Raw genomic sequence first — 26,585 nt, 5'->3', positions numbered from 1 at the left:
ATTTATAATATTTTTAAACTCTTGCGAATTCACACTATCATTAAAATTATTGAAGATTTTGTCATTCATAATTGGTAAGTTCATTCTCATCTACACAAATCTTACGTGTAGATGACAAATCAAATAGTTTTTTAAGTTTTGCGTATTATTATAAAATATATGAGAATTATAATCAATTTTTTAAAAAATATCATCAAAATTTTCTAAGTTTTTATCGGGTCAACCTGTGTCGGTTCACGGGTTAATGACATGATTTTTGGTTTTATCGGATTTTTAATTAATTGGTTTTCTTTAAATCTGAATTTTGTGGAAACATATCAGTTGGTATAATCATGATAGAATTTACATGAAGAATATAAGCCAGTCCATATTATATACGGCCAGCAGTTTACTGGTCTAATTGCAGGTCCGAATCAAATATGAAAACAATGCTTATATCTTAATTCGTCAATAAACTACATATGTATTCCTATTAAAAGGAGTTAAATCATTTTCAAAAATAAAATGTTTTTTTCGTACCATTTCAATGTTTTACGATTGGTTTCAGTTTTTTGGTTCTAAAGATATAGGATTTGCTCGATTATTTATGAAAGTCAGTTTAATGTAGGTTTCGTTTTTCTTCTTCAGTTTGTTATAGTTTAGTTCGCGGTTTCGGATAAATGTACACAAACCTATACACTATATATATTATGTAGAAATTTATTTAAATATATATTTAATTTTGAAAACAAACTCGCGCTTTTTAATCGCGGGTCAAAATCTAGTAGTCTCTTAATATTTAAAACATGTGTAGAAATATACGTTATAAACTTATAATAAAACGTGTATAGATAGATGTGTACACATATCTACGTGGGTATATGTCTGTATATATAAAGAGAGAAGAAAAAACAGAGAGCCATAAATAAAAAGAAAAAAAAGGGATAGAAACGACCAAAAGAAGTAAGAGAGAACTTTATAAGTTTGTGACCCAAAAGATCTTTCCATTTTCATGCACTCCTTTTTTATTACTTCCTTTCTTCTCATCATTTCTATGTCTATTTTCTTCCTATTTGAATTAATTTCGTTTGACAAAAAAAAAAGTTTAATTCAATTTCATTTCATCTAATTAAGCTCTCCTCTTCTCCATAAGGAGATAAAATCAAAGATCCTATTGTTTTTTTCATTGTCTCTTTTTTTTTCTCTCTAATTTTGCTATTAAATAACATAAAAATGGCTGATAAAAAAAACATAAAAATGATTCAATATATTTACTCAGGAACTCTCTCTATATTTCTCCTTCTTCTTCACGCCGCCTACCAAAAATATAAACACTCTCTCTATCCCTTGCACTCTCTTTGCATTTTTCCTAGAAACTATTTTCATCTCTCATAATTCTCTCCCTTTTTCTTCTTCTTCTTTATTATATTTCCTCTTGTGAAAACAAAAATATTTTCTTTTTCTTGTATGGTTTTTTAATCTCTCTTTTGTTTTCCCTTTCTCTCTTTGCGTGTGTGAGATTTTTTTCCTCCTTCATCACCTTTTGCCGATTGGTGATTTCATTTGCTTCTTCAACCACACTGCTAAACAAAGCATTGTCATCACTCATCACTGCAGTGAGTTTCATCTAAACATATGGAGATTTGATCGGAACACTAAGATCGGACCTTTTCCTTCTGTTTAATATTGTAAGGTTTTTTTTTTTATCCTCGTACAAAATATCAGTTTCTTTTTCAAAACTGGTCTCTTTTATAAGATTTGTGGGTCATCCTTAGAGATCAAACTGATGATCGTTTATTTTTGATAAGATCTGATGATCGTTTTGTTTAGTGTTTGATTTCACTATGAAGGATTTATATGTAAATATTTTTGTTTATTTTGAATGGTTCAGCTTCTAGTGAAACTGAAAGTATCTTTAAGACAAAACAAAAGTAATGTTGTGTTGCTAACTAGTGGTGGATTCTAATCCCAATGTTTTGTTCTTTGATGTATTTAAGAACCTACCAATGACTTCTGTTTCTTTTACTATATGTTATAAAGTGTTTCTTTGTGGCATTAAGATCTTTTGTCTGTTTCTTAATTACATCAAACTTTTCACAATAGTTTCTTTGGTGTAATTTGATCCAGCCTCAAGTGTTCTTGTTTCGTTTCAGTTTTAGAATTTTGGAGTTGGAAGTTTCGACTTTTTCCTCTGTTGATATGGATCATAGAAGACCAAATGAGACAGAGTTTGATGAATTAGAGAAGCTTCTTGGAGAGATTCCCAAAGTTACTTCAGGAAACGACTATAGCTCTTTCCCTATTTGTTTGAGCTCAGCCAGATCATCACCATTTGAAGAACAGAGTACTCATCTTCCTATTGATCGTGCATTAACCTCTTCATTTGCTGAAGGAAACTTAAACTTAAACACTCCAGGGAATCCCCAACTTATGTTCTTCCCTTCTTACCACTCTCCAAACACCTCACCTTGTGTATATACTGACAAGTTTGATTCAAGAAAACTCGATCCACTAATGCTTAGGAAGCTTCAACATGTTGGTTACTTTCCTAATTCTCAGCCTCACCATCAAGCTTTGGATCAATCCAATATCAACTGGAGGACTATCGACGAAGAACAGTACATGCCTATGAACTCTCATCTCCTCTATCTCTGTAATAACAAGTACCCTTCAATGGATACTTCTCCAAGACATGAACATTATCGTCGCCACTCCAACAGAAACTTGTTTTGTAATGGAGAAAACGGTGATGAAAGCATTGTGAGGAAGAAAATGTACTATCCGGAGAAGATTTTAATGAGATCGCCACTCGGTTTAAACACTGCTAAAGTCATAAAGTACGGTACTGTTGGAGTCAATGATGATCTCGCAATGAGCCTCAACAATCTAACGTTACATCCTCCAAAGTACAACTCTCTTGCAGAGGCAAGAGGGAAGATATACTACATGGCCAAGGACCAGCACGGATGCCGCTTCCTGCAGAGGAAGTTTGCTGAGGGAGATGGGAACGATATCGATATGATCTTTGATGAGATCATTGACTATATCAGTGAGCTTACGGTAGACCCTTTTGGAAACTATCTAGTTCAGAAGCTGCTCGAAGTATGCGGCGAAGATCAGAGGATGGAGATTGTTCATTCCATAGCTAGAAAGCCAGGACTACTTATTAAAATCTCTTGTGACATGCACGGGTATAACAAAACCTTAAAAAGCTTTTTCTTCCTATATATGTGTTATTGATCTTTTTATTTTATTACAGGACTAGAGTTGTTCAGAAGATCGTTGAAACGGTTAAGAGACAAGAGGAGATTGCAATCATTGTATCTGCTTTGAAGCATGGCGTTGTGACATTGATAAAGAATGTAAACGGTAATCATGTAGTTCAACGGTGCTTGCAATACTTGTTACCTCAATGCAAGAAGGTAACGACGTTCTTGAATTATTTTTAAATTAAAGATTCACTCTAATAATCTTAACTGATATGAACATGTGATCTATCTTTTTTTGTTTTTGTATGTTCAGTTTCTTTTTGAAGCTGTGATGTCTCATTGCGTTGAGCTTGCAACTGATCGATATGGATGTTGTGTTCTACAAAAATGTCTTGCCCATTTCGAAGGAGAACAAAAGGAACACTTAGTCTCTGAGATTGCATCTAATGCTCTACTCTTCTCACAAGACCCTTTTGGGTATATATATATATATATATATATATATATATGTTTTGGATATTATCTCTTTTGAGATTTTGAAACCAATGCTTGTTGATGATAATGGAGAGAAGATCCAATGCTTTGCAGGAACTATGTTCTTCAATATGTATTTGATCTTAAGCTTCAAGGGGCAATCAACGCCATCCTCGAGCGATTAGAAGGGAGCTACACCAAGTTATCAATGCAGAAATGTAGCAGCAATGTAGTTGAGAAGTGTCTGAAACTAGCTGATGACAAACATCAAGCTCGAATCATCAGTGAGCTCATAACCTATGGTTGTCTGGATCAAGTTATGTTGGATCCTTATGGAAATTATGTCATTCAAGCAGCTCTTAAACGATCCAAGGTAAGAAAAAAAAATTAGTGAATAATTTAGATACAGTCCTTAGATAATCATATACTGTTTTAAATTCAGTATCTAAAAATCAGATTGTTGCAGGGGAGTCTTCATGGTCTTTTGGTTGATAACATTAAACTTCATATCTCATCTCTTCGTACCAATCCTTACGGTAAAAAGGTCCTCTCTGCACTTAGCATAAAGAAGTAACTCAGCAGGTAAAAATTTAAACTTTTGTCTCTTTTTTTTTTTTGAACACTAAACTTTTGTCTCTCTATGTCTCATGATTTTACCGTTAATCTGTTTCTTTTTTTCTTTGATAATTGCAGATTTGTACCAAATGATGCTGCTTGTTGTTGGTAAAGTTACCTTGTAAGTGTAATGTAATGTAACGTAACGTTTTTGATTCAAAGATCCAAAGAGACTAAACATTCAGAGAATGCCTTTAACCTAATCTTATAATCATCTCTGTTATGAAATATCATATTAAAAGTTTTTTGTGACGTATAAAAGAGAAAATTGATTATCAATGACATAAACGCTCTAAAAATCTGATTTATATCCAAGGTTCTTGGGTGAAAGTAACTAGGTTTTCATTTTCTTTGTGTGGAATGGTTCCTTGGGAAAGAAGTAACTAGGTTTTTGAATAAAAAGGAAGTGATAGAGTCAACACGTTGACACTTTAAAAAGAGCTTATTATATTACAGTTCAATATAATAAAGTGTCAACTGTAAAATAATAAAGCTCTCCACAGATATAGTCAACGTGTCAGAATCACATAGGTTTGAAAAGTCAACATTGTTGATAAAACACAGAGTCACAGACGGACAAATCAAAGAGATCGACTGTAAGAAAAAAAAACAAAAATCCAAAATTGTAGAGATAAGAGGACGACTTTTCAGAGAGACATGGTGTTCCGAGGCGACACGGTGATGTCCGTAGCGCATCTATCGGCGGAGATATTTCAGCGGTTACGGTGGATTCCGGCGTCGGATAGAATCAGAAGCGGCGAGATGTTGCAGCTCGTTTGCTGTTTTCCGCTTCAGCAATTGGGTCGATTCGTGTTATGGTTCTGGAATTATATCTGTGTTGCCCCACCAGAACCTGATGATGATTGGGATGACGATGATGATGATGATGATAATTCATCGTCTTCTTCTTCTTCTTTGATTGTTAATCATCAGAATTACTATCATCTTCATTTAGAGTGACGAAATGTTCTGACGTTCTGTGATGGGAGGATGTTGATATAATCTTGTTCTGTATTCAAAGAATCGGTTTTGTTCTAAGAATGATTAGTTAGTTAAGCGTGTTTAATGTGTTTAATTATAGCTTTTGATTGACATATAGATTATAATGAAATTCCAGTTAACTATGTTTTCGGATGTATTGATCTAGAGGATGTCTCAAAGTGTTTTAATCAGGAGATTTATGTGTAAACAACTCATCGAGCATAACTCTACTAGAGTTTTTTTGGTAGATCAGTCTTTTGTCGATATTTCCTTTTATTCGTCAAGGATAATGTTACATGTGTAATCCTTATATGCGATATAGATGGGTATGCATACTTTTACGTTATCAGAAACTATTGTGGATACGATTATCAAGTATTGTTCTTGTGTGACCGTCTCCGAGTGAAGCAAGGCACACTTAGCAAATCATTGAACTCTCTCAAAATCTTCTTTGGAACTGAAATTCATTTGGGTCTATTTCTGTTGAAGTTTAAAGTTTTGTTGTGTGTGTGTGTGTGAATATGTGTGTTTCCTTGAGATGTCTACTGATTTCTTGCTGAACTTCTTTGTTTGAACCGAGTTCGGTCGGGAACGAATAAGAGAAATGGAACTTGTCGGTGGGTTAGTTCAAATGCATTTTATTAGATCGGAAAGTTGTTCGGTTACAAATGAGGAAAAGACCATCGGAAAGTAAGCCGGTGCTCGGAGAACTGACCGAAAAAATACAAGTCGGCAAGAATACAAAAGAGTAAAATCCCAATTCTAACCGCCAAGAATATGTGTAGATGTTCGGATCCCACTCTTTTTCCCTCTTTCCTCCTTATGTAGTCGAAATTCTCGTCTCCCCGTTTACCCTAGCTCGTCTCACGGTAATGGGTTTTAGCTTTTCTCGGGCCTGATAAAAAGCTCAAGTAATCAGCCTCGTAGCCAAGTCAACACTCCTATTTTGTGGAGTCGAGCAAAAGTGGTCAGGAGCCGAGACCGCGCACGCTAATCCGTCAGCCGTTTTCTTAAGTCAACGTTTTGGGCTGGTTTGTCAGTCAATAGCCTCTTTTTTATGGGCCTTGTGGAGAGATACAATCCATCTTTTACATTTTCTTTCCAAGTTTGAGATTTTTTATGGAATCCAATTCCTAATTTTCAATTGAAGAAAACCTCTTTCCCAAAAGACGTAAAAGGTTTAAAGTTTCCTAGTATTCTGAGGTACTTTATGTGGGAACCGAACTTCAAAATATTGTAGAATCCTCTAATATGTCATTCTTAATGTTCCTTCCAGTTAGTATTATTATTGTTTTGATAACTGTGAAGATCCGGCGACCAAAGTCAACCGACTAATCCCACGAGACCCGCAACATCCACATATTCTTACCATTTAATGTAGTCTATGTGGCCAGCAACATCTTCAAGCGCCACTGGACTACCACTACTGGTTTTCTTCCAGTTATTTAATTCAAGTATTTGTTAGAATTTGTTTATGTTTAAAAAGTGTTATATATATGTATAATAAAAAAATTTATGTATAGTGAATGATTTAGTTCATAATTTTTCCATCTCAATTTTTATTTGTGTCGACTAAATTTTCATTGGAATTATATCGAAATTATAATGTTGATCATTCCGAACTATAGAACATAAATTGCACAAGCAGCTATGTGTGAAAATGGTATAAAACAAAATTCACGAGGCATATTAGTTATTGTAATGTATAAAGCTCTGAAAATATTCTGAAAACTCTGATCTTATTCATCAATAGCAAATGGCTTTATATAGCCTTCAAGGTTAACAAACGACTCCTACTTTTACGCTAACACACGAGCTAACAACTAACACAACTTGAGCCTAAAGACTCGGTTGATTATTAACCAAACCAAACAACTAAGACACGTTCAAACTCCATCATCTCCTTTATTCTCGTTCTTCAATTTTCTCCAACAAACCCTCCCTAAGCTAAGCTTGTCCCACAAGGCTTAACTTATCAGCTACTGAGCAAATTCCAAGCTTGCTCCTCAGGTTCTCGAACACTTCACGTCTCAAAGGCTTTGTAAGAATGTCAGCTATCTGCTCCTGTGATCCGTAATGCTCCAAACTTATCTCCTCATTGTTAACCAACTCTCGCAGGAAGTGAAAACGAACTCCAATGTGCTTGCACCTTCCATGAAATACCTGATTCTTTGACAACTTGATTGTTGACGTGTTGTCGCACCAAATTGTTGTCCCTCCTAGTATGTGATGTCCCAACTCCTCCAATATCCTCTTGAACCATACAGCTTGGCAAGCGCAGACTGATGCAGAAACATATTCAGCTTCTGTTGTTGAGAGGGTGACGATTGGCTGCTTCTTTGAAAGCCAAGCAACTGCAGCATTATCCATAAGAAAGACGTAACCAGAAGTACTCTTTCTGCTCTCAACATCCCCAACAAAATCACTATCCGTGTAGACTTGTAGCTCACTGTTTCCTCCTCCCTTGTACCAGATTCCAAAGTCCACCGTTCCTCTCAGATACCTCAATACTCTTTTAGCTACTTGAACATGAAGTTGTGTAGGTTTTGACATGAAGCGACTGAGAAGACTTACTGAAAATTGCAGGCCAGGTCTTGTATTAGTGATGTACATGAGGCTTCCGATGATCTGTTTGTAGAAGGTCTCATCAACTCGTTCTCCTCCTTCATCCATATCCATCTTGCTCCCAGGGACCATCGGATTGCTCACTGAGTTGCAATTCTCCATGTCAAAACGCTTCAAGATCTCCAGAGCATACTTTGATTGACAGATGTGAATGCCGTGTGATGTCTGTAGTACTTCAAAGCCCAAGAAGTACCTCATTTCCCCTAGATCAGTCATGTCAAACTCCCTTTGCATAGACTTCTTGAATTCTTCCATCATCTTGAGATCATTCCCTGTGTAAATGAGATCATCGACATAAACACTCACGATCAAAGTATTACCATGTTCTGTTTTTAGAAACAAAGTTTTTTCATTTGGTGACTTCGTGAATCCATCCTTGACAAAGTAGTCTTCAATTCGACTGAACCAGGCCCTTGGCGCCTGTTTCAGTCCATACAACGCCTTGTGAAGCTTGTACACTTTGTCTTCCTCCCCCTCAACCTCATACCCTTTCGGCTGTTGCACATATACTTCTTCTCCGAGGACTCCATAGAGGAATGCAGACTTTACATCTAACTGATGCACCTCCCAAGTTCTCTGCGCGGCTGTGGCAAGAATGGTTCTGATGGTATCCATTCTAGCAACAGGAGCATAAACCTCTATGTAATCTATCCCATGCTCTTGAGAATATCCTTTTGCCACCAAGCGAGCTTTGAACTTGCTTACCTCACCATTTTCGTTGAATTTTGTTTTGTATAGCCATTTCACACCGATGCATTTGGCTTTGACTGGTAAGTCTGCAAGCTCCCACGTCTGGTTCTTTACTATCGAGTTCATCTCCTCATCCATGGCTTTTCTCCACTTTAGGCTTTTTTTGCTTCTTCAAAGGTAGATGGATCCGTAGCGTTATGTTCCACCATGTTGACCATGTGAACTTCATCTTCATCATCAATCATCACACTTCCAGTGACGTAGTCATTCAGGTAGCGTGGGCGTCTTACTCTTCTACCCTCCCGGGTTTGTACTGCTTGCTCGTTGTGAACTTCCTCTGCCACCTCAACGGGTTGTTCTGGTTCGTTGGCTTGTTCTGGTGCAGCTACCGGAGCCTCATCATTGTTTGCAGCTACTGGAACCTCATCATCACTTGCTTCTTCTTCACTGTCCTCCCAGCTTACGTTGTCATCGTTCCAAGTGAGATCAGACTCTATCTGATAGTCTTGTTCTTCTTCCCAGTTCCAACCCTTCTTCTCCTCAAATACAACATCTCTGCTTACTACAATTCTTTTTGTCTTTGGATTGTAGAGCCTATACGCCTTTGACTCTTCAGAGAATCCAATTAGAACACATACCATGCTTTTGTCGTCAAGCTTGGTTCGTTTTGCATCAGATACATGGACATGACTGAGACTTCTCCACACTCGAAAGTGATCCACACTTGGCTTAACTCCACTCCATGCTTCTTGAGGCGTGATGTTCTTCACAGCAAGAGTGGGGCAGCGGTTTAGGACGTAGAATGTCCAGTTCGCAGCTTCAGGCCAGAAGCACTTTGGAGCTTTCTTGGCCGAGAGTAATGATCTGACCATATTCATTACCGTTCGATTCTTCCTCTCTGCAATGCCGTTTTGCTGTGGAGTGTAAGGCGCGGTCAGTTGTCGTCGGATCCTATGCTCTTTACAGAAGTCTGAGAACTCCTGAGACGTGTATTCTCCTCCTCTGTCGGTTCGCAGGCCTCTTATGCTTTTACCAGTCTCAGTCTCAACCTTCTTCTTAAACAATTTGAACTGGGTGAATGCTTCTGACTTTTCACTTAAGAAATACGCCCATGCCTTGCGGCTGAAGTCATCAATGAAGCATAGTATGTACCTCTTTCCGTTAGAAGACGTAGGACTGATGGGCCCACAGATGTCAGAGTGAAGCAACTCAAGTGTTTCTTTAGCTCTCCATGTACTCTTCTTAGGGATGGGATTTCTTGATTGCTTCCCCACCAAGCAATCTGAGCATGTGAAGCTCTGAGTGTCAAATGCTGGAAGTCCTCGCACCATCTCTTTGCTCTGCAACGTCTTCATCCCGCGATGACTGAGATGACCGTAGCGTTCATGCCACAGTTTTGGCATATCTTCTGTGACTGTCTGGAAGCAATGTTGCTTTGATCTCTCAGCTTCACTGGTTTGGTCCGTCAGTATAAACATCCTGTTTATGCTCATCTTGCTCTCCGCCAACAGACCTCTTTCATCATGATAGATTTTGCACATCCCCTTCTGAATGATGACAGTGATGTTCTTCTCTTGCAGCTGTCCCAGACTGAGAAGGTTGTTCTTGAGCTCTGGAATGTACAAAACATCGCTTATAGTGTAAGCCGTGTTTCTAAGCACAATCTTCACGTTTCCCTTTCCAACAACCTCCATTTTTTTGTTGTTCCCAAGCTTGGCTGAGTGCTTGAACTTCCCATCCATTGTAGAGAATAGCTCTCGATCACCACTCATGTGATTTGAGCACCCTGAGTCTAAGAACCATGACGTCCTTCTTGCTGTCTCTCGTGCTTCTGAGTGAGTCATCAGCACCAAGTCAGTGATGATCTCTTCATCAGTCTCTTCTTCTTCAACGTAGGCCATGAGCAACATGTCTTCGGTCTCCTCAGCATAGTTTGCTTCCTCCTCCCACTTTGGACACTCATATTGAAAGTGTCCAAGTCTATGGCACTTGTAACACTCAACAGTGCTTTTGTTGGTGAAGCCTCGACCACGTCCTCTTCCTCTACCTCTTCCATTGAACCCTCTTCCTCTGCTTCCCGAACCTCTTCCTTGTGTCACAATCAACAGCTTGTCTTCTTCCTTTTCTGGCTTTCTGAACTTTTGTTCGTGAACCACCAGAGAACTTTGCAGTTCTTCCACCGTGATGTTTTCTATCTCCTTTGACTCCTTTATGGAGACTACCACGTACATGAACTTCTCGCTTAGGGTCCTGAGAATTTTCTCCACTACCTTCTGATCTGGCATCTCTTCTCCATTGCTTCTCATCTGGTTTGTGATGGCTAGAACTCTCGTAAAGTATTCTTCCACCTTCTCAGTCTCCTTCATCTCCAATAACTCAAAGTCCCTCCTGAGTTTTTGTAGCAGCGACCTCTTCACACGATCATTTCCACCAAACTTTCTCTTCATGGAGTCCCAAATGACCTTAGATGTCTTTCTATCCAAGATCTGTTCAAGCGTTACCCTATCGATGGATTGATAGAGGTAGTGCTTGACCTTGTGATCGTTTGTCTTGGCGTTGTCCAGCTGCTCCCTCTGCTCGGCTGTCAAGACGGTTGTGATCGTTGGTTCCTCGTATCCGGTTTCAATGACTCTCCACAGTCCCTTGGCACGGAAGAAGTTCTCCATTACTTCGCTCCAATGATCCCAGTGCCCATCGAACTGCGGCAGTTTCATCTTATCATCTCCCATCTCTCACAATTTGTTTGAAAAGCTGCGGCTTTTGAGTTAGAGAACAGAGCTCTGATACCAATTTGTAATGTATAAAGCTCTGAAAATATTCTGAAAACTCTGATCTTATTCATCAATAGCAAATGGCTTTATATAGCCTTCAAGGTTAACAAACGACTCCTACTTTTACGCTAACACACGAGCTAACAACTAACACAACTTGAGCCTAAAGACTCTGTTGATTATTAACCAAACCAAACAACTAAGACACGTTCAAACTCCATCATCTCCTTTATTCTCGTTCTTCAATTTGCTCCAACAGTTATATTAGTTAGTGTAAATGAAACAAATCCAACTTGGCCCGAGTCAGTGCGAGTAGGATTAAGATTGGCCCAAGTTCGTACGAATAGGATGAACCACCGATGAAGGCTTAAGTGGCAACAAGTCCCGTATTCAATTTGGAAACAAAATTAGAAAGAACAAAAAACTTTGATATTCATGAAATGAGAATTAAATCAGGATCACGAAATTGTGATTTTAGATTAATCGATAGGAACTTAAAATCGATTCAATTTTTCACTTCGCTCTATCTCTGCGGATCATAATTACCGCTAACATTATATAACTCCATTTCTAACAAGAACTAATGCTTAAAAGACAGACTTATGTAATAATGAAACGCATGCCTTTAGGCTTTAACTATAAGAACCATTGATTCTGCAATGACAAATTACCAAAAGTTTGTCGTGCTCAAATATCCACAAAATCTAGCTGGTGTAAGAACATTGCATATATGGATATGGGCCCATATGTCAAGTACTACTATAACAGAATGGACTGACCGACGTTTTTAAATCCCTTGTAACATTAGTACATTGTTTTCTAACTTCTAAAGATCAGTCTTTAATCAAAACGGTCAGGAAACAAAATTTTAGTTATGAAAAGAACATGATACCAGATGCATCCAACAGTCCGATTAGTACCGAGAGATTATATGAACGTTGATGTAATTTGCGGTAATCACTTTTGTCTGTTTAGTGCACGCACGTTAGACAAGGAGTACAGTTTACTTTTTGTAGTTAGAAAAGACAAGGGTCGTGATTAACGAGGATGATGGCTAAATTAATTAAAGACTTGTTACCAAAACAAAAAAAAACAAAAAGAACCCGAAAGAAACATGTATAGGCTCATCTTTTTTACTTCATGTACCTACCTTTCTCAAAGCTATTTAACCAAATAAACAAGAATAAGAAATTAATTAAGAGAACATTTTATGAAATTCGTTCTTCTTACGGACTAGGAAATTAGAGTTTTAAGCATTATAGTTATTATTTATAAACAGTTATGTTTTTTAATTGCTTCAAAGTGGCATGGAATAACTAGAAAAGCCTTCTGACACTAGCTTGTTTTTCATGACTTCTGATACAAATGAAAATTAAGTACAGGAAATATGTAAAGTTCTTTTAAAATCTCTCTTTTCTGTGGAATCTCATAATGATGCTCTGCTGCAGTCTTTGACTCGTATTGGATTCCCCACGGTTCGTTAGATTTGATTTAATTTATTTCTCCGTCTTTGCCCTTCGTCGAGTCAATCAACGAGATGACGCCGTCAGAATTTAAACGGGGACTGGCACTGTCTCCGTTTCCCTTGGTAACGGCGAACAAACCGAAACAGAAGATATACCAACAGCTACATCGGGACAGATAATCTTGTGTCTGCTTCCCCATAATATACAGGTTTATAGTCCTTAACTAGACTGGAACTATTTGCAAACAAACAAAAGACAGCATTATTTTTACCAGGCAACTCGTACTAACCATATTTGCTATTCAATTCTCAAATTACACCACTATTTATAACCCATGTTCGAAACTACGCTAGGCGTGAGTCGGGCGGTCGGTCTGGGCCTAGCGATTTATCAAAAAATCGGAGACTAAACGGGGATTAATTGGGGAGTAATTTTTAGACCGTATTCCTAATATATATTTGATTTGGTATCAATTTTACTAATGTCGACGCGGTCCAGTGGTTAGAGACGTTGGAAAATGCCTTCTTGGCCTGGGTTCGAAGCCCATGTCTAAATTTTTCTTATATTTTTTGGATTTAATTCATTAAAAGGTAATTACATATCTACCCTCATCTCTTTGCTAAATTTCTCTGCAACCCTAGCCGCCATTCAAACGCGAGTATTCATTTTCCTATCATTTTTTGGCTGATTAAAACTTAAAAATGCAAACAAGTATCGATTTGGGTCAAATTTTCTCAGTTTAGCAACACGTGTTTGTATTTTAGACGCCGATTTCATTGTTTCCACAGTCAAATCGGGAAAAAATCAGTCCACCGCCTAGCCACTCCGATTTGCTCCTCCTCGCCACGGTGAGCACATGCCTAACGCTTACACGGCCGACTCGTCAACTCGGGCGCGTTTTCGAACATGGTTTATAACATACGATTTTATTACTTTTATCGAATTTCATTAATTTCCATCATTTTACACATTTTTCATATTTGAATTATAGTTTATTTTAATTTTAACATATTCTAAATTTTGGATCAATGTGAAAGCTTTGTTTTATTCCACTCAGACTTTCTGTTATGCTTATCTTTAACTTTACAAACTTATACTCCCTCTATTTTTTTAAAAAAGGATATTTAAAGTTGTTTATACATATTAAGAAAATTTTAATTTTATTATTTTATTATTTATTTATTATTATATGATTTAATTTGTAAATTTTATCAAGTTTTATTTGCTTCCTAATAAATTTCATCCACTTATATATTTTACTTTAAATTTATGTTTTAATTTTAAAGTGAAATGCATTAACTAAACTTAAAACCTTACTCTTTAGTGTATAATAAAAAAGTAGAACATTAATCTTTTGTACATGGAGATAATATTTCTTAGTGTTGTTAAAAGTATTATAATCAAGTTAATGTTTTAGTGAGATTTTAAGATAAATTTAAAGATAAAATTTAAGTGTGTTCAACGGAAAATTTTAAATAACATATAAATAATATTAAGTAAATTTTGGTAAATAAAAAACACTAAGTCAATTTAAAGATAAAATTTAAGTGTGTTCAACAGAAAATTTTAAAATAATTATATAATAGTTTATAAGCCAACTCCATAGAAATGACCGAATTTTTTTTACAAATAAGATATTTTTATGTTCATTTCTCTATGGTTATCATGCACTCTAAAGGCATCTCTATCCTCAACTCTATAATTTATTTCAAAAATGAAATGAAAAATCGAATATGACTATAAAAAATCACTCTATTTATGTAGTATTCACTTTTTGTTTCTTCGTTACTCTATTTTATAATAAATTATGGAATAAAGATTGAGATGCTCTAAATCCATCCTTTAAATGGAAAATAGCTTTGTTTTGTAGAATACTCATTATGATCTATGTAGTTTTAGTTGTCTATTTCCTGATATCAGAAAATATATATATATATATATATATATATATATATTTTATAACAAAACAATGTAATTAGTAGTTTTCTCAAAAAAAATGTAATTAGTTGTTTAATCTGAGTTGGTCAAATAAAATATATATTATGTATTTAACAAAAAGTAATAAGCTATTGGACCAGTAGCATGATGGGTCAAAACAGTATGTTTAATATTTACTGATAAAGTTGACACTTTTTGCAGAACTTTGTTCTCGTTTATTTATTGTATCTTTATTGACATCGTTCGATACGATGTTTCGGAATTTTCTCATTTCAAAATCATAAATTAACCGAAAGAAACACTAATGTAAAAGAGGAATATATGCTTGAAAAGTAGCAAATAATTTTTTGATATATTCTGTGTCATTTCAGCGTTAATAATACAAGATACACTAAACTACCAAACTTAGTGATAAGTTAGTTTGATGCAATTTAATGCGAAGGCCGGTCGTTTCAAATAGTATGGAACTTGCGTATTTTGGTTGGTTGCTCTTTGGATTTAGTGAAATATCATCGACTAACTCGCCATGCTCGTGGGTTCCTACATGCATCATATTTCAAATTGTTTTTTTTTACAGTTATAGAACTTACAATGGTATTATTTTTTATATGAGCATATGCCAAAACTCTTATTTCGTTAGGAATAATATTGATTTGTGATTAACACATGTTATACATCTCATTTCTCTTAAGAAAGTAGAGTTATGCCACACATTTCTCTTAGAGTTTGAATATTAGACTGATCCAGTGACCTTATTAGATTAACCTTACCTTTCAGTGAAACTCAAAGACATCACAAAACGAATCTTCTTATTTGTTATACCAAAGACAGCACAAAACTCATTTTATACACATGTATTTTTTACCTTTAATGTTTTTATCATTAAACAGACAATTATTTGAATACCCATTAAACAAATAATCATTTGAATAACAAATAATCATTTGAATTCCCATTAGAGAAAGTTGAGGGGGGTTTTCCGAATGATGTTTTTAGACGGATTCGTTTCCGTAATTATTTACTTTTGAGGGCTGTAAAAGTAATTGGATCTTTATTAGTTTTGTCTTTATTACTCATACATAACATGTATTTTTTTAAGGGTTAATTAAAAGTAGAGAGAGAGAAAGTGACCAAAAAAGAAAAGGAGAGAGAGAGAGACAAAAAGCGGGAGTCTTTTCATCATCAAAAAAGGAGAGAGACCCACTCCAATGTCGCTGCAGAATCACTGGTGTTAGTGGTGGTGGGTTACAGAGTAAGAGGTCTTGTAGCGAGAAGAAGACTAATAAAGCTGCTAGCTTTTTTTCCAAATAAAGAGCTTTCTTAGATTAGTGAGAACCCATTTCTCTCTTTCTCCCTCTCTCTTCTTGTTGTCTTTAAACTGAGAAGATGAGTTCTGCGGCGCATTTTAGCAATGAGAGGGTTTTCAGAGGGTTTCTGGTATGGTTCTGCTCTTGGGGACTGCTCTCTCTAACATGCGCAGCAGGGAGGCTCAGTGTCTCGAGTCAGAACTTGGAAGTGCACAAACACTTGAAACGCTTGAACAAACCAGCCGTTAAGAGCATTCAGGTTTTTACTTTCATGCAAGCTTTGGTTCCATCGTCTAGTAAGAATAAAGTTGAAACCTTTCTTTTGATTATTATGTGAAAATCTAACTCCTTGTGTATGTGTGTGTGTGAACAGAGTCCAGACGGTGACATAATAGACTGTGTTCATATCTCAAAGCAACCAGCTTTTGGCCATCCTTTCCTCAAAGATCACAAGATTCAGGTCAATCTTCATTCACCATTTTGCCTCAATCCCTTTCAGTTTTTTGTCTTATTATGTTTTTTTTTTTTAATTTTAAACAGATGAATCCTAGTACCATCCCTGACCTGCTGTTTGGTGAGAAGAAAGTATCTGAGAAACCAAAAGAGAGAACCAATCCAGTCACTCAGTTATGGCACCAGACCGGAGCGTGTTCCTCAGGGACAATACCAGTGAGGAGGACAAAGAAAGAAGACGTTCTGAGAGCAAGCTCCGCTAAACGCTACGGTAAGAAGAAGCACCGTACAGTCCCCCTGCCGCGTTCTGCTGATCCTGATCTCGCCAACCAAAGTGGTCACCAGGTAAAGACTGACTCTGGTTCTTCCCCACCTACATGAGTTTTTCTTGATCTAAAACCTCTCTTTTTGGTAATGTGGCATTTAGCACGCTATAGCTTATGTGGAAGGAGGCAAGTTTTACGGAGCTAAGGCTACTATAAACGTTTGGGAACCTAAAGTCCAAAGCTCAAATGAGTTCAGCTTGTCTCAGCTGTGGATCCTTGGTGGTGCTTTTGGTCAAGATCTCAACAGCATTGAAGCTGGTTGGCAGGTACCTATCTATTTTAACTTCTTTACATTACATCTTTAGCTTTTTTTAACATACACAAAACAGGTTAGTCCGGATCTATATGGTGATAACAATACAAGACTATTCACATACTGGACGGTAAGCTTCAAACCTTGTTAAGTTTTATTCTATTTATTGATGATTCTTACTGTTTTTCTATATTTTGAACTAACAACAGAGTGATGCTTACCAAGCTACTGGCTGCTACAATCTCCTTTGTTCCGGTTTTATACAAATCAACAGCCAAATAGCAATGGGAGCTAGTATATCTCCTGTCTCTGGCTTCCATAACTCGCAATACGATATCAGCATTACCATTTGGAAGGTGAGAACTAGTTTCCATTATCACATCATTACCAAATATGTTAACTGGTGCATTTTTTTTTGCTTGTAGGATCCGAAAGAAGGGCACTGGTGGATGCAGTTTGGGGACGGGTATGTTTTGGGGTACTGGCCAAGCTTCCTGTTCTCGTACTTAGCAGAGAGTGCGTCGATAGTGGAATGGGGTGGGGAAGTAGTGAACATGGAAGAGGACGGTCACCACACGACAACTCAAATGGGGAGCGGTCAGTTTCCTGATGCAGGGTTCTCGAAAGCAAGTTACTTTCGGAATATTCAAGTTGTTGATAGCTCTAATAACCTGAAGGAACCAAAAGGGCTCAACACTTTTACTGAGAAGTCGAATTGCTATGATGTTGAGGTTGGTAAGAATGGTGACTGGGGGCATTATTTTTACTATGGAGGCCCTGGGAGAAACCCTAATTGTCAGTAGATGGTGAGCTGAAGAAGGAAGATGTTGATGATGAAGATGTAGAGTAACGCTTGTGTTTATGTGAAGTGTGGAAATATCGTTTTTGTTGATTTTTTTCTTACACTTTACTATCTGTTTTTTTTTTTAAAACACTTTTCCTTTGGGTTTCTAGGTTTTAGTTGCGGTTTTGGGATTCTTGTTTGTTACTTGGGTTGAAAGAGACCAAGTGTGTCTCTGCAGTTTGTAAGTGTGAAAGAAAATTTGATAAGTCTTTATCTTTTGTAACCTTGAACAAAAGGAGGTTGCAGAGCTTTGGGTTGTTTTAGAGTCTTTACTTTGTTGTATTTGCTGCTTATTGAGAAGAGAATTTGCGAATGTGAAAGATAGAGTTTGATAAGTTTGTTGGAAGAACAAGTTTGTTTGTAGTTTGTAATTGTGAAAGAGAGAATCTGATAAGTGTATATCTTGTAACCTTCAAGACAAGAAGGTGGCAGGCCCTTGGATTGTTATAAGGATTCCTTTGTTGCATTTTCTTATGAAATGATGGAGGTTTGATTCATTGTATCAACTAATTATTCTGTTAATCAATAAATGACAGGATTTGATATTTCAACTACAAAGTGGTTAATAATGATTTTAATGACATTACATAAATTGAAAAAAGCAAAGGGGAAGATGCTTATTAATATTAAGCTGTTAACTTTTATTAATAACTAATCAACTAATTTATTCAGTCAGAAGAAAATACTTACAATTATTCTAAAGGTAAAATAAATTCAACTAATGCAAAATGGCTCATTTTATATGAGATTTAAATGGCTAACCATTAACACATGTTAGATTGTCTAGATATAAATGAATCCCTAAATAAGTCTATATATAGTCTATAATATTAAATTTAAATTTCCAAAGAATTTAAAATCAACAGATCAACACAGCATTAATTATTCAGCTGGATGAACCTCTGCTGAACAGAAGAAAGAAGATGTAGAGTAACGCTTGTACTGGAATTTTCCTTATGTTTATGTAAAGTGTGAAAATATCGTTTTTGTTGATTTTTTCTTACACTTTATGTACTATCTTGTTTATGTACTATCTTGTTTTCAGGACACTTTCTTTTTGGTTTCTAGGTTTTGATTAGGTTTTAGTTGCGGTTTTGGGGTTTTTATTTGTTACTTGGGTTGGAAGAGAACAACTCTGTCTGCAGTTTGTAAGTGTGAAAGAGAATTTGATAAGTCTTATCTTTTGTAACCTTGAAGACATGGAGGTTGCAGAGCTTCGGGTTGTTTAGGAGTCTTTCCTTTGTTGCATTTGCTGCTTACTGAAAAGAGAATTTGTAAGTGGGAAAGAGAGATTGTCTGTAGAACAAGTTTGTTTGTAGTTTGTTATTGTGAAAGAGAGAATCGGATAAGTCTTATCTCTTGTAACCTTCAAGACAAGAAGGTTGCATTCTCCCTTTGTTGCATTTGGTTATGAAATGATTTTTTTTTTGGAACATTTTGGTTATGAAATGATGGATGTTTGATTCACTGCACCAACTAATTATTCTGTTAATCAATGAAATGCCAGCATATAGCATTTCAACTATAAGTGTCTAATAATGTTTTTTAAACTGAGGAAAATGATAATTTAGTGGTTTACTTTTATAAATAACTAATTAACTAACTTGATTTTTTTTTCAGTTAGAAGTGAATAAATACAACTGTTGAAAAAAAAGTACATAAACATAACTAATTAAGGGCTGCAAATGAAAGTATTTTCATTTTTCTGTGATTTAAAGTCTAAACTATCATGCATGTTAGATTTAAGAGAAATTGCACCCAATAGCTAAGAAAAAAAACAAAATTCACTATCTAACTAAAATCCAACCCTCTCTCCTCTTTTCTCTTCTTATCTCTCTCTCTAAAAATCTAATTTTTTTTTTTTGGTTATTCCCTAAATAAGCCCTAGATTTAAAGGCTTAAGTATAGTCTATATAATCTTATATATTAAAACAAAAATATACCTAATGGACATATTCCTATGAAAGCATTTTACATATAATCTACAATCTTATCATTTAAATTTTGGGTCTACCAGAAATTTTATTGGGCTATCAATAATTGGATCTAAACAATAGATGATCCATTGCGTTTATATATAATATAAATTAAATAGATATAATTTAATGTTGTAATACTATACTTTCATATGTTAATTATTTAAATATTTGTTGATGTTAATTTTTAAAATTATAAAGATTTTTTTTAAATAACAAAAATCATATTATCTAACAATGATTAATTTTTACTACCTTAAACCAATGAAAACAAATTTTAAATTATATAGTTTATTTAAAAAATTAAACAAAAATTAAGTGTTTAATTATTTACTCGATAATATAAATCTATGAAGCGAAAAATTTAATTTTTTTAAAAACTTTCATAATTTGTGAAATGTTACAATATTTTTGAATATGAGAATAAAATAATATTTTACTAATCTTTATATATATAGTTACGATCTTAATAATGAAATAATAATCTAAATATATATATATAGAAAAAGATACAAAAAAATACATGTGAAAGTTTGAAATAATTTATTCAATGAAAAAAATATACCGTAAACTTATTATGTTTTAAAAATTGATAGACATATATATATATTATAATATATACCACTTTAGACTTAAAAACAAAATATTTATATAAAAATAAATGAAAACAAAAATCTGTGCGGTTCGAGATCTAGTTAATTTATTAAATTGTAAAAGTATGATCTATCATAAATTTAATGATATACAGAAAATTATTATTCGACTGGATGAACCTCTGATGATTGACAAAGGTTACGACGAAATACAATGAGTTATGATAATATACATAATTAAACGTTCCAATAATTACTTAATAATGTTGAAGCTAAATATTTGATATACTGAATAATAAACGAAAAACTGATACGCCAAATCAAATATCAAAGTCGATTAATAACAAAGGATAAACAAAAGGTAAAGGAGAAAAAGAGAACAATAATTTGGAGAGATTATGGGTTAGGCCAAATCATGTTACTTAAGCACATGGAACCATCGTCCAGTTTCACCGCTCAACAGGTCATTGCTTATCTCATATCTACTCATTTCACACACACAAAGAAAAATATATTAAGTTTACTGATCATTTATAATTTATATTATGAAAAAATCTGATATAGATAAAGTGTGGTAAGAGAGGAAAGAAAAAAAACTAAATAAAAAGCAATTCGGAGAAATAAAAAGTAAAAAAAAAACATTCATTGGACGAGCACACTGAAAAGTTGAAACCTAACTTTTACTAGATTTTTTAACCGCGTTACGTGCGGATAAAATATTATATGTATTTCTCAATTCTATAAAAATAATGTATAATATTGTATTATAATATTTAAAGAATATAAAATAAAACTACATAACATAAATATTTTTTAAATTTTCTTTGTGGAAATCATTATGTTGTTTGATTGTTGTACTTGATTCACATATTTGCATATATATTTGTGATAGATGAATAACTATATTTTTATTATCAGTAAATAATATATATTTATTATATAATATAAGAAAAATGAAATTATTTACTTGTTAAACAAATTTGTTTCATGTTGGAGACTCGGTTATAGACATATCATATTCAAATGAGACATTTTTACAGTTATCAATCTTCTTAACAGTCAAGAAACAAATCTGAATATCAAAACAATTTCTCATACGATTTCTTTGTGGAATAACTGCTCTGAAGAAATTGAATTTAGGCGTAAAAAAATACTAGAAATTGATGTGCATATGTGTTATCTAAATAAGCTTTACATAGTATTATTCATAGTTCATATATCATTTATATCTTTGAAATCTTCTTATTTTAGGGGATAAAGAAACCTAACTCTTCAACAAATAGAAAATAAATAACGTAAGAAGAGAAATATATAAATCAACAAATGCTCACAAGATAAAATTAAGTGAAAACAGATTTATTATTGATATTATATTTTGTTTCAAAACTACCATTAACCTTTATTTTGAAGATTTTTTTATTCTAAAATATTATATATGTATATATATGTGTGTATATATATATATTTAATCAGTGATATTTCGATGTTATTCAAAGTCATTGGCCTTGTATCCTTTTGAGTATCATCCCTCTTGTCCATCTTTTTGTAGCCTTTTAGGTTTAAAGCTCCAACAATTACTCTTATTTCTAGTTTCAATTGTCATAACCAGTTCTTTATATAATGCACAAAAATCGGTAAAAAAGAACTAAAACCTTGTACGTGTCACAAACCAATTCCACGGTACAGTATAACACATATTATACAGTTAAAATTAAATTGGTCGTGGTTTTGTTATAAAGTATTGAGAACATTAAAATTAAATTATTCAACGCGCTGGTGTAAAGTGACATGTACACACTTGGCCTTTCATGCGTTCTCGTGTATATAAACACTAACAAATGTAATTCACAAGTCATAAATCAAAAACAACAATAAACACCAAAACCTCTGTTTCCTTCTCTTCATCTGCTCTCTCTGAGTCTCAATTCCAAAATACTAACAATGGAGGCAATGAAGATGAAGCTTTCCATAGCGATTTTGGTTGCATTGATAGTGTTTTCTGCGGTTCAACAGTCGGCTGCAGCGGTTGACGCTCCTGCCCCGAGCCCTACCTCCGATGCATCCTCGTTTATCCCTACTTTCTTCGCCTCCGTGACGGTTTTGGCCTTTGGATTACTCTTTTAAGAAGTTTTTTCCCCTTCTTATATTTTAAGTGAATTAAATAAAATCATTTGTTTGTGTCTCGTTGAGTTCTTGACATCTTGTTGATTTTATGTCTTGAGTTTGATCTATTTCTTCCATGTAACGTTATTAAAAATGACTCATCCTAATATCTGTAATAATCATTTTTCCGCTTTTGATATATTTATTCATTATTTTCAAAGGTAGATATGATGCAAACAAAAATCGAGAAATTTTCATACGGTAAGGCTGGATATAATAATCTAATAATATACTTATATATTTGTTTTTTATGGTGTCTTTTGTTCAAACATTAGTTAGTTTATCGACCTTTAGTCCTATACTAAATTCGAATCTTAATATAAAAGCAACTTAAAGCTGGCTAGTATGCTTCCTTTTTAAAGTGAGAGCGGACAAAAAGCAAACATCTTTCAAGTAGTCACATGGCATATTTTTTTAAGAATGCAACTAATATAAAAAAATTGTATCAAATAATTTAATTCTTCCCAAAATATTTCTTTTAATTCGTTTGGTACTGACGGTTTACCACTGTTTTCCTTGATAATAGGCTCGGACATTTTATCCGATATCCAAACCGACCCGAAAAGTCTGAACTGAAATCTAAACCAAAATAACAAAATATTCTAATGGATATTAAATTTGAAGAAATTAGTCATCTGAATCCGAACGGATAATATCGGTACCCGAATAGATATTCAAAAATAACTGAACATATGTATACATAACCTTATATTTCTACTTTATTTCTTTCATTTTATTCAAAATATTTATATTAATGTTGTACATGGTTCAAGATCTGATGATATACATATAGTTATGGACAAAGTCATTTGCTACTTACTTAAAATACATATCAAATGCACCTTTCGTTCGTGGAAAGTTACATCCAAAACTTTAAAACAACAATCAAATTAATGTTTTTTTTTAAGTTTTATCTTCAAACCTATTAATCGTTCAATCTATTAAAATTAGAAAATCAGTTAATGTAAATGTATATTTTAAAATACAAGAAACTTAAGTAACGAAGAATATGATTTTTCAAAATCTAAATATCCGAATCCGATCCAAAATAACCAAACTCAAATTTATAATATCTAAATCTGACCCGAAATGTAGAAATAACCGAACAGGTTCTATACTCCTATAAAAAAATCTGAAGTAACCGATCCGAACCCGAACGCTATCTGAACGACTACCCCTACTTGATAGTTTGATTGGATGCACTATACATTTACAAACTACCTTTGAAATGGTATTAGCAGAACTTGTTTAAATCCTAATATATGGCCCGTTAAGCCCATCATCATACGTTTATTTGTATTAACGCAACTTGGACTTCTAATTTCCCAATGATGTGCACTAAATTTGATTAAGACCTGTCCAAAGGTATGGTTGTTTTTCTTAGCTTGCGTCGTATCTTTCTTTGGTGTTCACTTGTTGCAGAAGTTACCCGACTGAAACAACTGAAGTCACAATTACCTGTCTCATCTCTTGGTTGTTGGGCACTTGCTAATGTTTCTACTGTTGTTTTTATTTGGGTAATCTAGACAGTCAAATTGAGAACAAACCGCGGGTTGGAGACTTACTTTGGCAACCAAAACACACAGTAAACTGCGGCCATGGAAGCCATGATTCAATTCCAAATAAACCTCCTTTCTCGCTTACTTATATTCTTGTTTTCTCCGTATATTTTTTTTACTATGGACCTCTGTTCGAAGATCAAAGGAAAGGGTACTCATTCCAAGAAACCTCTAGTTATATCTAACTGGCATTTTACAAAGAAGCACAAGTTAGATTTAATTCGGATCATGTCTTCATGGAGAACGATATAGAAAAGTGTGGTCCGTGGCGTCCGTCTACGGGTAACAAACCAAATTTCCTCACAGGCGTTCTCTTTCCACACTCACTGCATTACTTTTGTTTGCACCTTTTTCGCAGAGTGGTGACGATCCTAACTTCTAAGTATGGCAAGGTTTGGGGTGGGTGAGTATTATGAGACCAGCATAATTGAGTTTACTAAAATTTATCAACGCCTTTTGAGTTGAGAGAAGGTAAAAGATATATATACGTATGATCAGCCAGAACGAGAAAAATACTGATAGATGGATAAGTTTTTATATAATATAACAATGGCATTCACAGGGAGAAAGCTCTACAATCCATATCCCACAAGTTTTTGATAAGTTAGTTGAAGAATATAAAAGTGCTCGAGTTATTATTCTCGAAGGAGCACCTCTACAACTTATCAGAGTAGAGAGTACTAAATTAAACTCCACTCAAATCCAAATTTCCAGAGACAGTTTTCATCTGTTTTTTTTTTTTTTGCATAGGCATACCAATCAATGATCTGATCCATTACATAAACTTTTTCACGTTATCGGTTCGGAACACGAGACAAGCTGTCTCTTGGTATGTGAACCAACAAGATTTGATACATTCAACTAAACAGAGCCAAAGGCCAAAAAGGGTGTACAACCAAGTCTATTTAACTTTTCTACACATTTAAGACACTGAAATATCTTTCTTACAGGCTTAAGATTTAAGGTGAACATGTTTTATTTTTGGTTATGTTACTGAAACCGATTTGGTGAATCGTAAAAAATGATTAAAAAAAAAGAAAGAAAGACTAATGTTCCTCTCAGATCTAAATTCTTTTCCTGGCTAGACAAGAGAGAACAGAAGAAGCTGTTCTTGTGGCTTTCTTGGAGATTGTAGCTTTTGGGCTATAAACCTTTTTGTAGCTTTGATCTATTATTCCTCCAGTGCTCTTACATGCCTTTCTTCTTGCTTTATTACTTGTATTATTAAACCCTCTCTTCATAAGATCTTCAAGACTTTTAACATTTGCTAGTGATGTGAATGATTGAGATTTCCCTTCATAAAACTTTGACAATCCCCTCCTGCCAAAAGATTAAACAACTTGTGTTAGAAAACAAATATCAATAAAAACAGACAATCTTTGAGATAGGTGAGATCTTGAGATGAGGAAATCTTTAGATCCATTCACCATTAAGTAATTGAAAACCCTAAATTAATTGCTTCAGAAAGAAGTTTTTAAGAGACTAATATGATCAGAGAATGTTTTCTTACTTGATTGGCAGGTGTAACATGAGGTCAGAGAGATCTTCAAGAGGTCCATTTGAAGAAGATGAAGATGCATCATCATCCTCCTCTGTTAAATCAGATGAACACATGGAAGATAATGAACAAGATGACAAATCTTCTTCTTCTTCTTCCCCGGAGAATGTTTCAGCGTCTAACATCGATCTTGAAACTCCTTCAACAAGGTCTTCTTCTTCTTGTGTCCTACTTGAATCTTGACAGATCATATTGCCCACGTTCTTTATATTCAGATTCATATTTCAACAGAAATCAAGTAAAATGAATTCTTGAAACAGGATAAGAAACAGAACAAGAGAGTTCTTATGTGAAGATGTGTGTTGTTGTTCTGCAATTGGGAACACAGAAACATGAGTTCTATTCGAAGAAGATATACATGTACATTTATATATGGATATGTGAAGAGGTTCCAGTTTTATTTTTAAAATTTAAAAAGAAAAAAGGATAAATAAATGTGTGGGTATTACTTACGTGCAAGCCGTGGATAACGTTGACCCTTCTGTTCAATTTCACTTTTTGTCTCAAAATATTTCTTTCATCTTTTGTTATTATTGTTATCTATCTATCTATTGCAAATGATATGATAATTGCTATTATTGTGTTTCTGATTTGCGGTTCTCATTGTATGGGCCGTCACTCTCATTTCCCGCTTTTGTTTTGTTTTTGTAACTCCCTTTTTCTTTAATATGTCATTTATGAGATAATATTCTCTTTTATACCATCACAATAATTTTAGAAACGATAAAAATTAAGAAAAACACCAAAAATCATTGTTTTTTTCTAGTTTAAAAGATGATAATAAGGTAACTATAGGCATTAATTT

At 34.4% G+C, this 26,585-nt stretch overlaps 5 protein-coding genes across 5 annotated transcripts; 4 read left to right on the top strand and 1 right to left on the bottom strand.

Moving 5' to 3' along the window:
• Positions 1 to 823: 823 nt before the first annotated feature.
• LOC106418284 (pumilio homolog 12) lies at positions 824 to 5,505 on the top strand. Its single transcript, XM_013858955.3, has 7 exons — positions 824 to 1,667; positions 2,133 to 3,170; positions 3,239 to 3,401; positions 3,502 to 3,665; positions 3,777 to 4,035; positions 4,129 to 4,244; positions 4,356 to 5,505. The coding sequence occupies exons 2-6, from the start codon at positions 2,179 to 2,181 to the stop codon at positions 4,234 to 4,236; spliced, it is 1,686 nt and encodes a 561-aa protein (XP_013714409.2). The 5' UTR covers positions 824 to 1,667; positions 2,133 to 2,178; the 3' UTR covers positions 4,237 to 4,244; positions 4,356 to 5,505.
• On the top strand, positions 4,935 to 5,401 carry LOC106418274. The gene has a single exon (XM_013858944.3). It carries the CDS (start codon positions 4,935 to 4,937, stop codon positions 5,235 to 5,237), a length of 303 nt encoding a protein of 100 aa, XP_013714398.2. The 3' UTR covers positions 5,238 to 5,401.
• A 10,417-nt stretch (positions 5,506 to 15,922) lies between the features above and the next one.
• Positions 15,923 to 18,266, top strand: LOC106389485. The gene is made up of 7 exons (XM_013829752.3): positions 15,923 to 16,314; positions 16,429 to 16,515; positions 16,596 to 16,853; positions 16,936 to 17,100; positions 17,164 to 17,217; positions 17,297 to 17,443; positions 17,513 to 18,266. Exons 1-7 carry the CDS (start codon positions 16,135 to 16,137, stop codon positions 17,888 to 17,890), a joined length of 1,269 nt encoding a protein of 422 aa, XP_013685206.2. The 5' UTR covers positions 15,923 to 16,134; the 3' UTR covers positions 17,891 to 18,266.
• Positions 18,267 to 22,232: 3,966 nt separating this feature from the next.
• On the top strand, positions 22,233 to 22,804 carry LOC106418255 (arabinogalactan protein 14). Its single transcript, XM_013858923.3, has one exon. It carries the CDS (start codon positions 22,442 to 22,444, stop codon positions 22,622 to 22,624), a length of 183 nt encoding a protein of 60 aa, XP_013714377.1. The 5' UTR covers positions 22,233 to 22,441; the 3' UTR covers positions 22,625 to 22,804.
• Positions 22,805 to 25,054: 2,250 nt separating this feature from the next.
• BNAA02G08560D (protein OXIDATIVE STRESS 3 LIKE 2) lies at positions 25,055 to 26,215 on the bottom strand. Its single transcript, XM_013858912.3, has 2 exons — positions 25,733 to 26,215; positions 25,055 to 25,542 (listed from the first exon to the last, which is right to left on the bottom strand). The coding sequence occupies exons 1-2, from the start codon at positions 25,999 to 26,001 to the stop codon at positions 25,287 to 25,289; spliced, it is 525 nt and encodes a 174-aa protein (XP_013714366.1). The 5' UTR covers positions 26,002 to 26,215; the 3' UTR covers positions 25,055 to 25,286.
• Between the last annotated feature and the right edge of the window lie 370 nt (positions 26,216 to 26,585).

Source organism: Brassica napus, chromosome A2 (assembly GCF_020379485.1).
Source record: "Brassica napus cultivar Da-Ae chromosome A2, Da-Ae, whole genome shotgun sequence".
NCBI lineage: Eukaryota > Viridiplantae > Streptophyta > Magnoliopsida > Brassicales > Brassicaceae > Brassica > Brassica napus.
The sequence above is the reverse complement of the archived record's forward strand: the minus strand, read 5'-3'. Positions and strand labels throughout refer to the sequence as shown.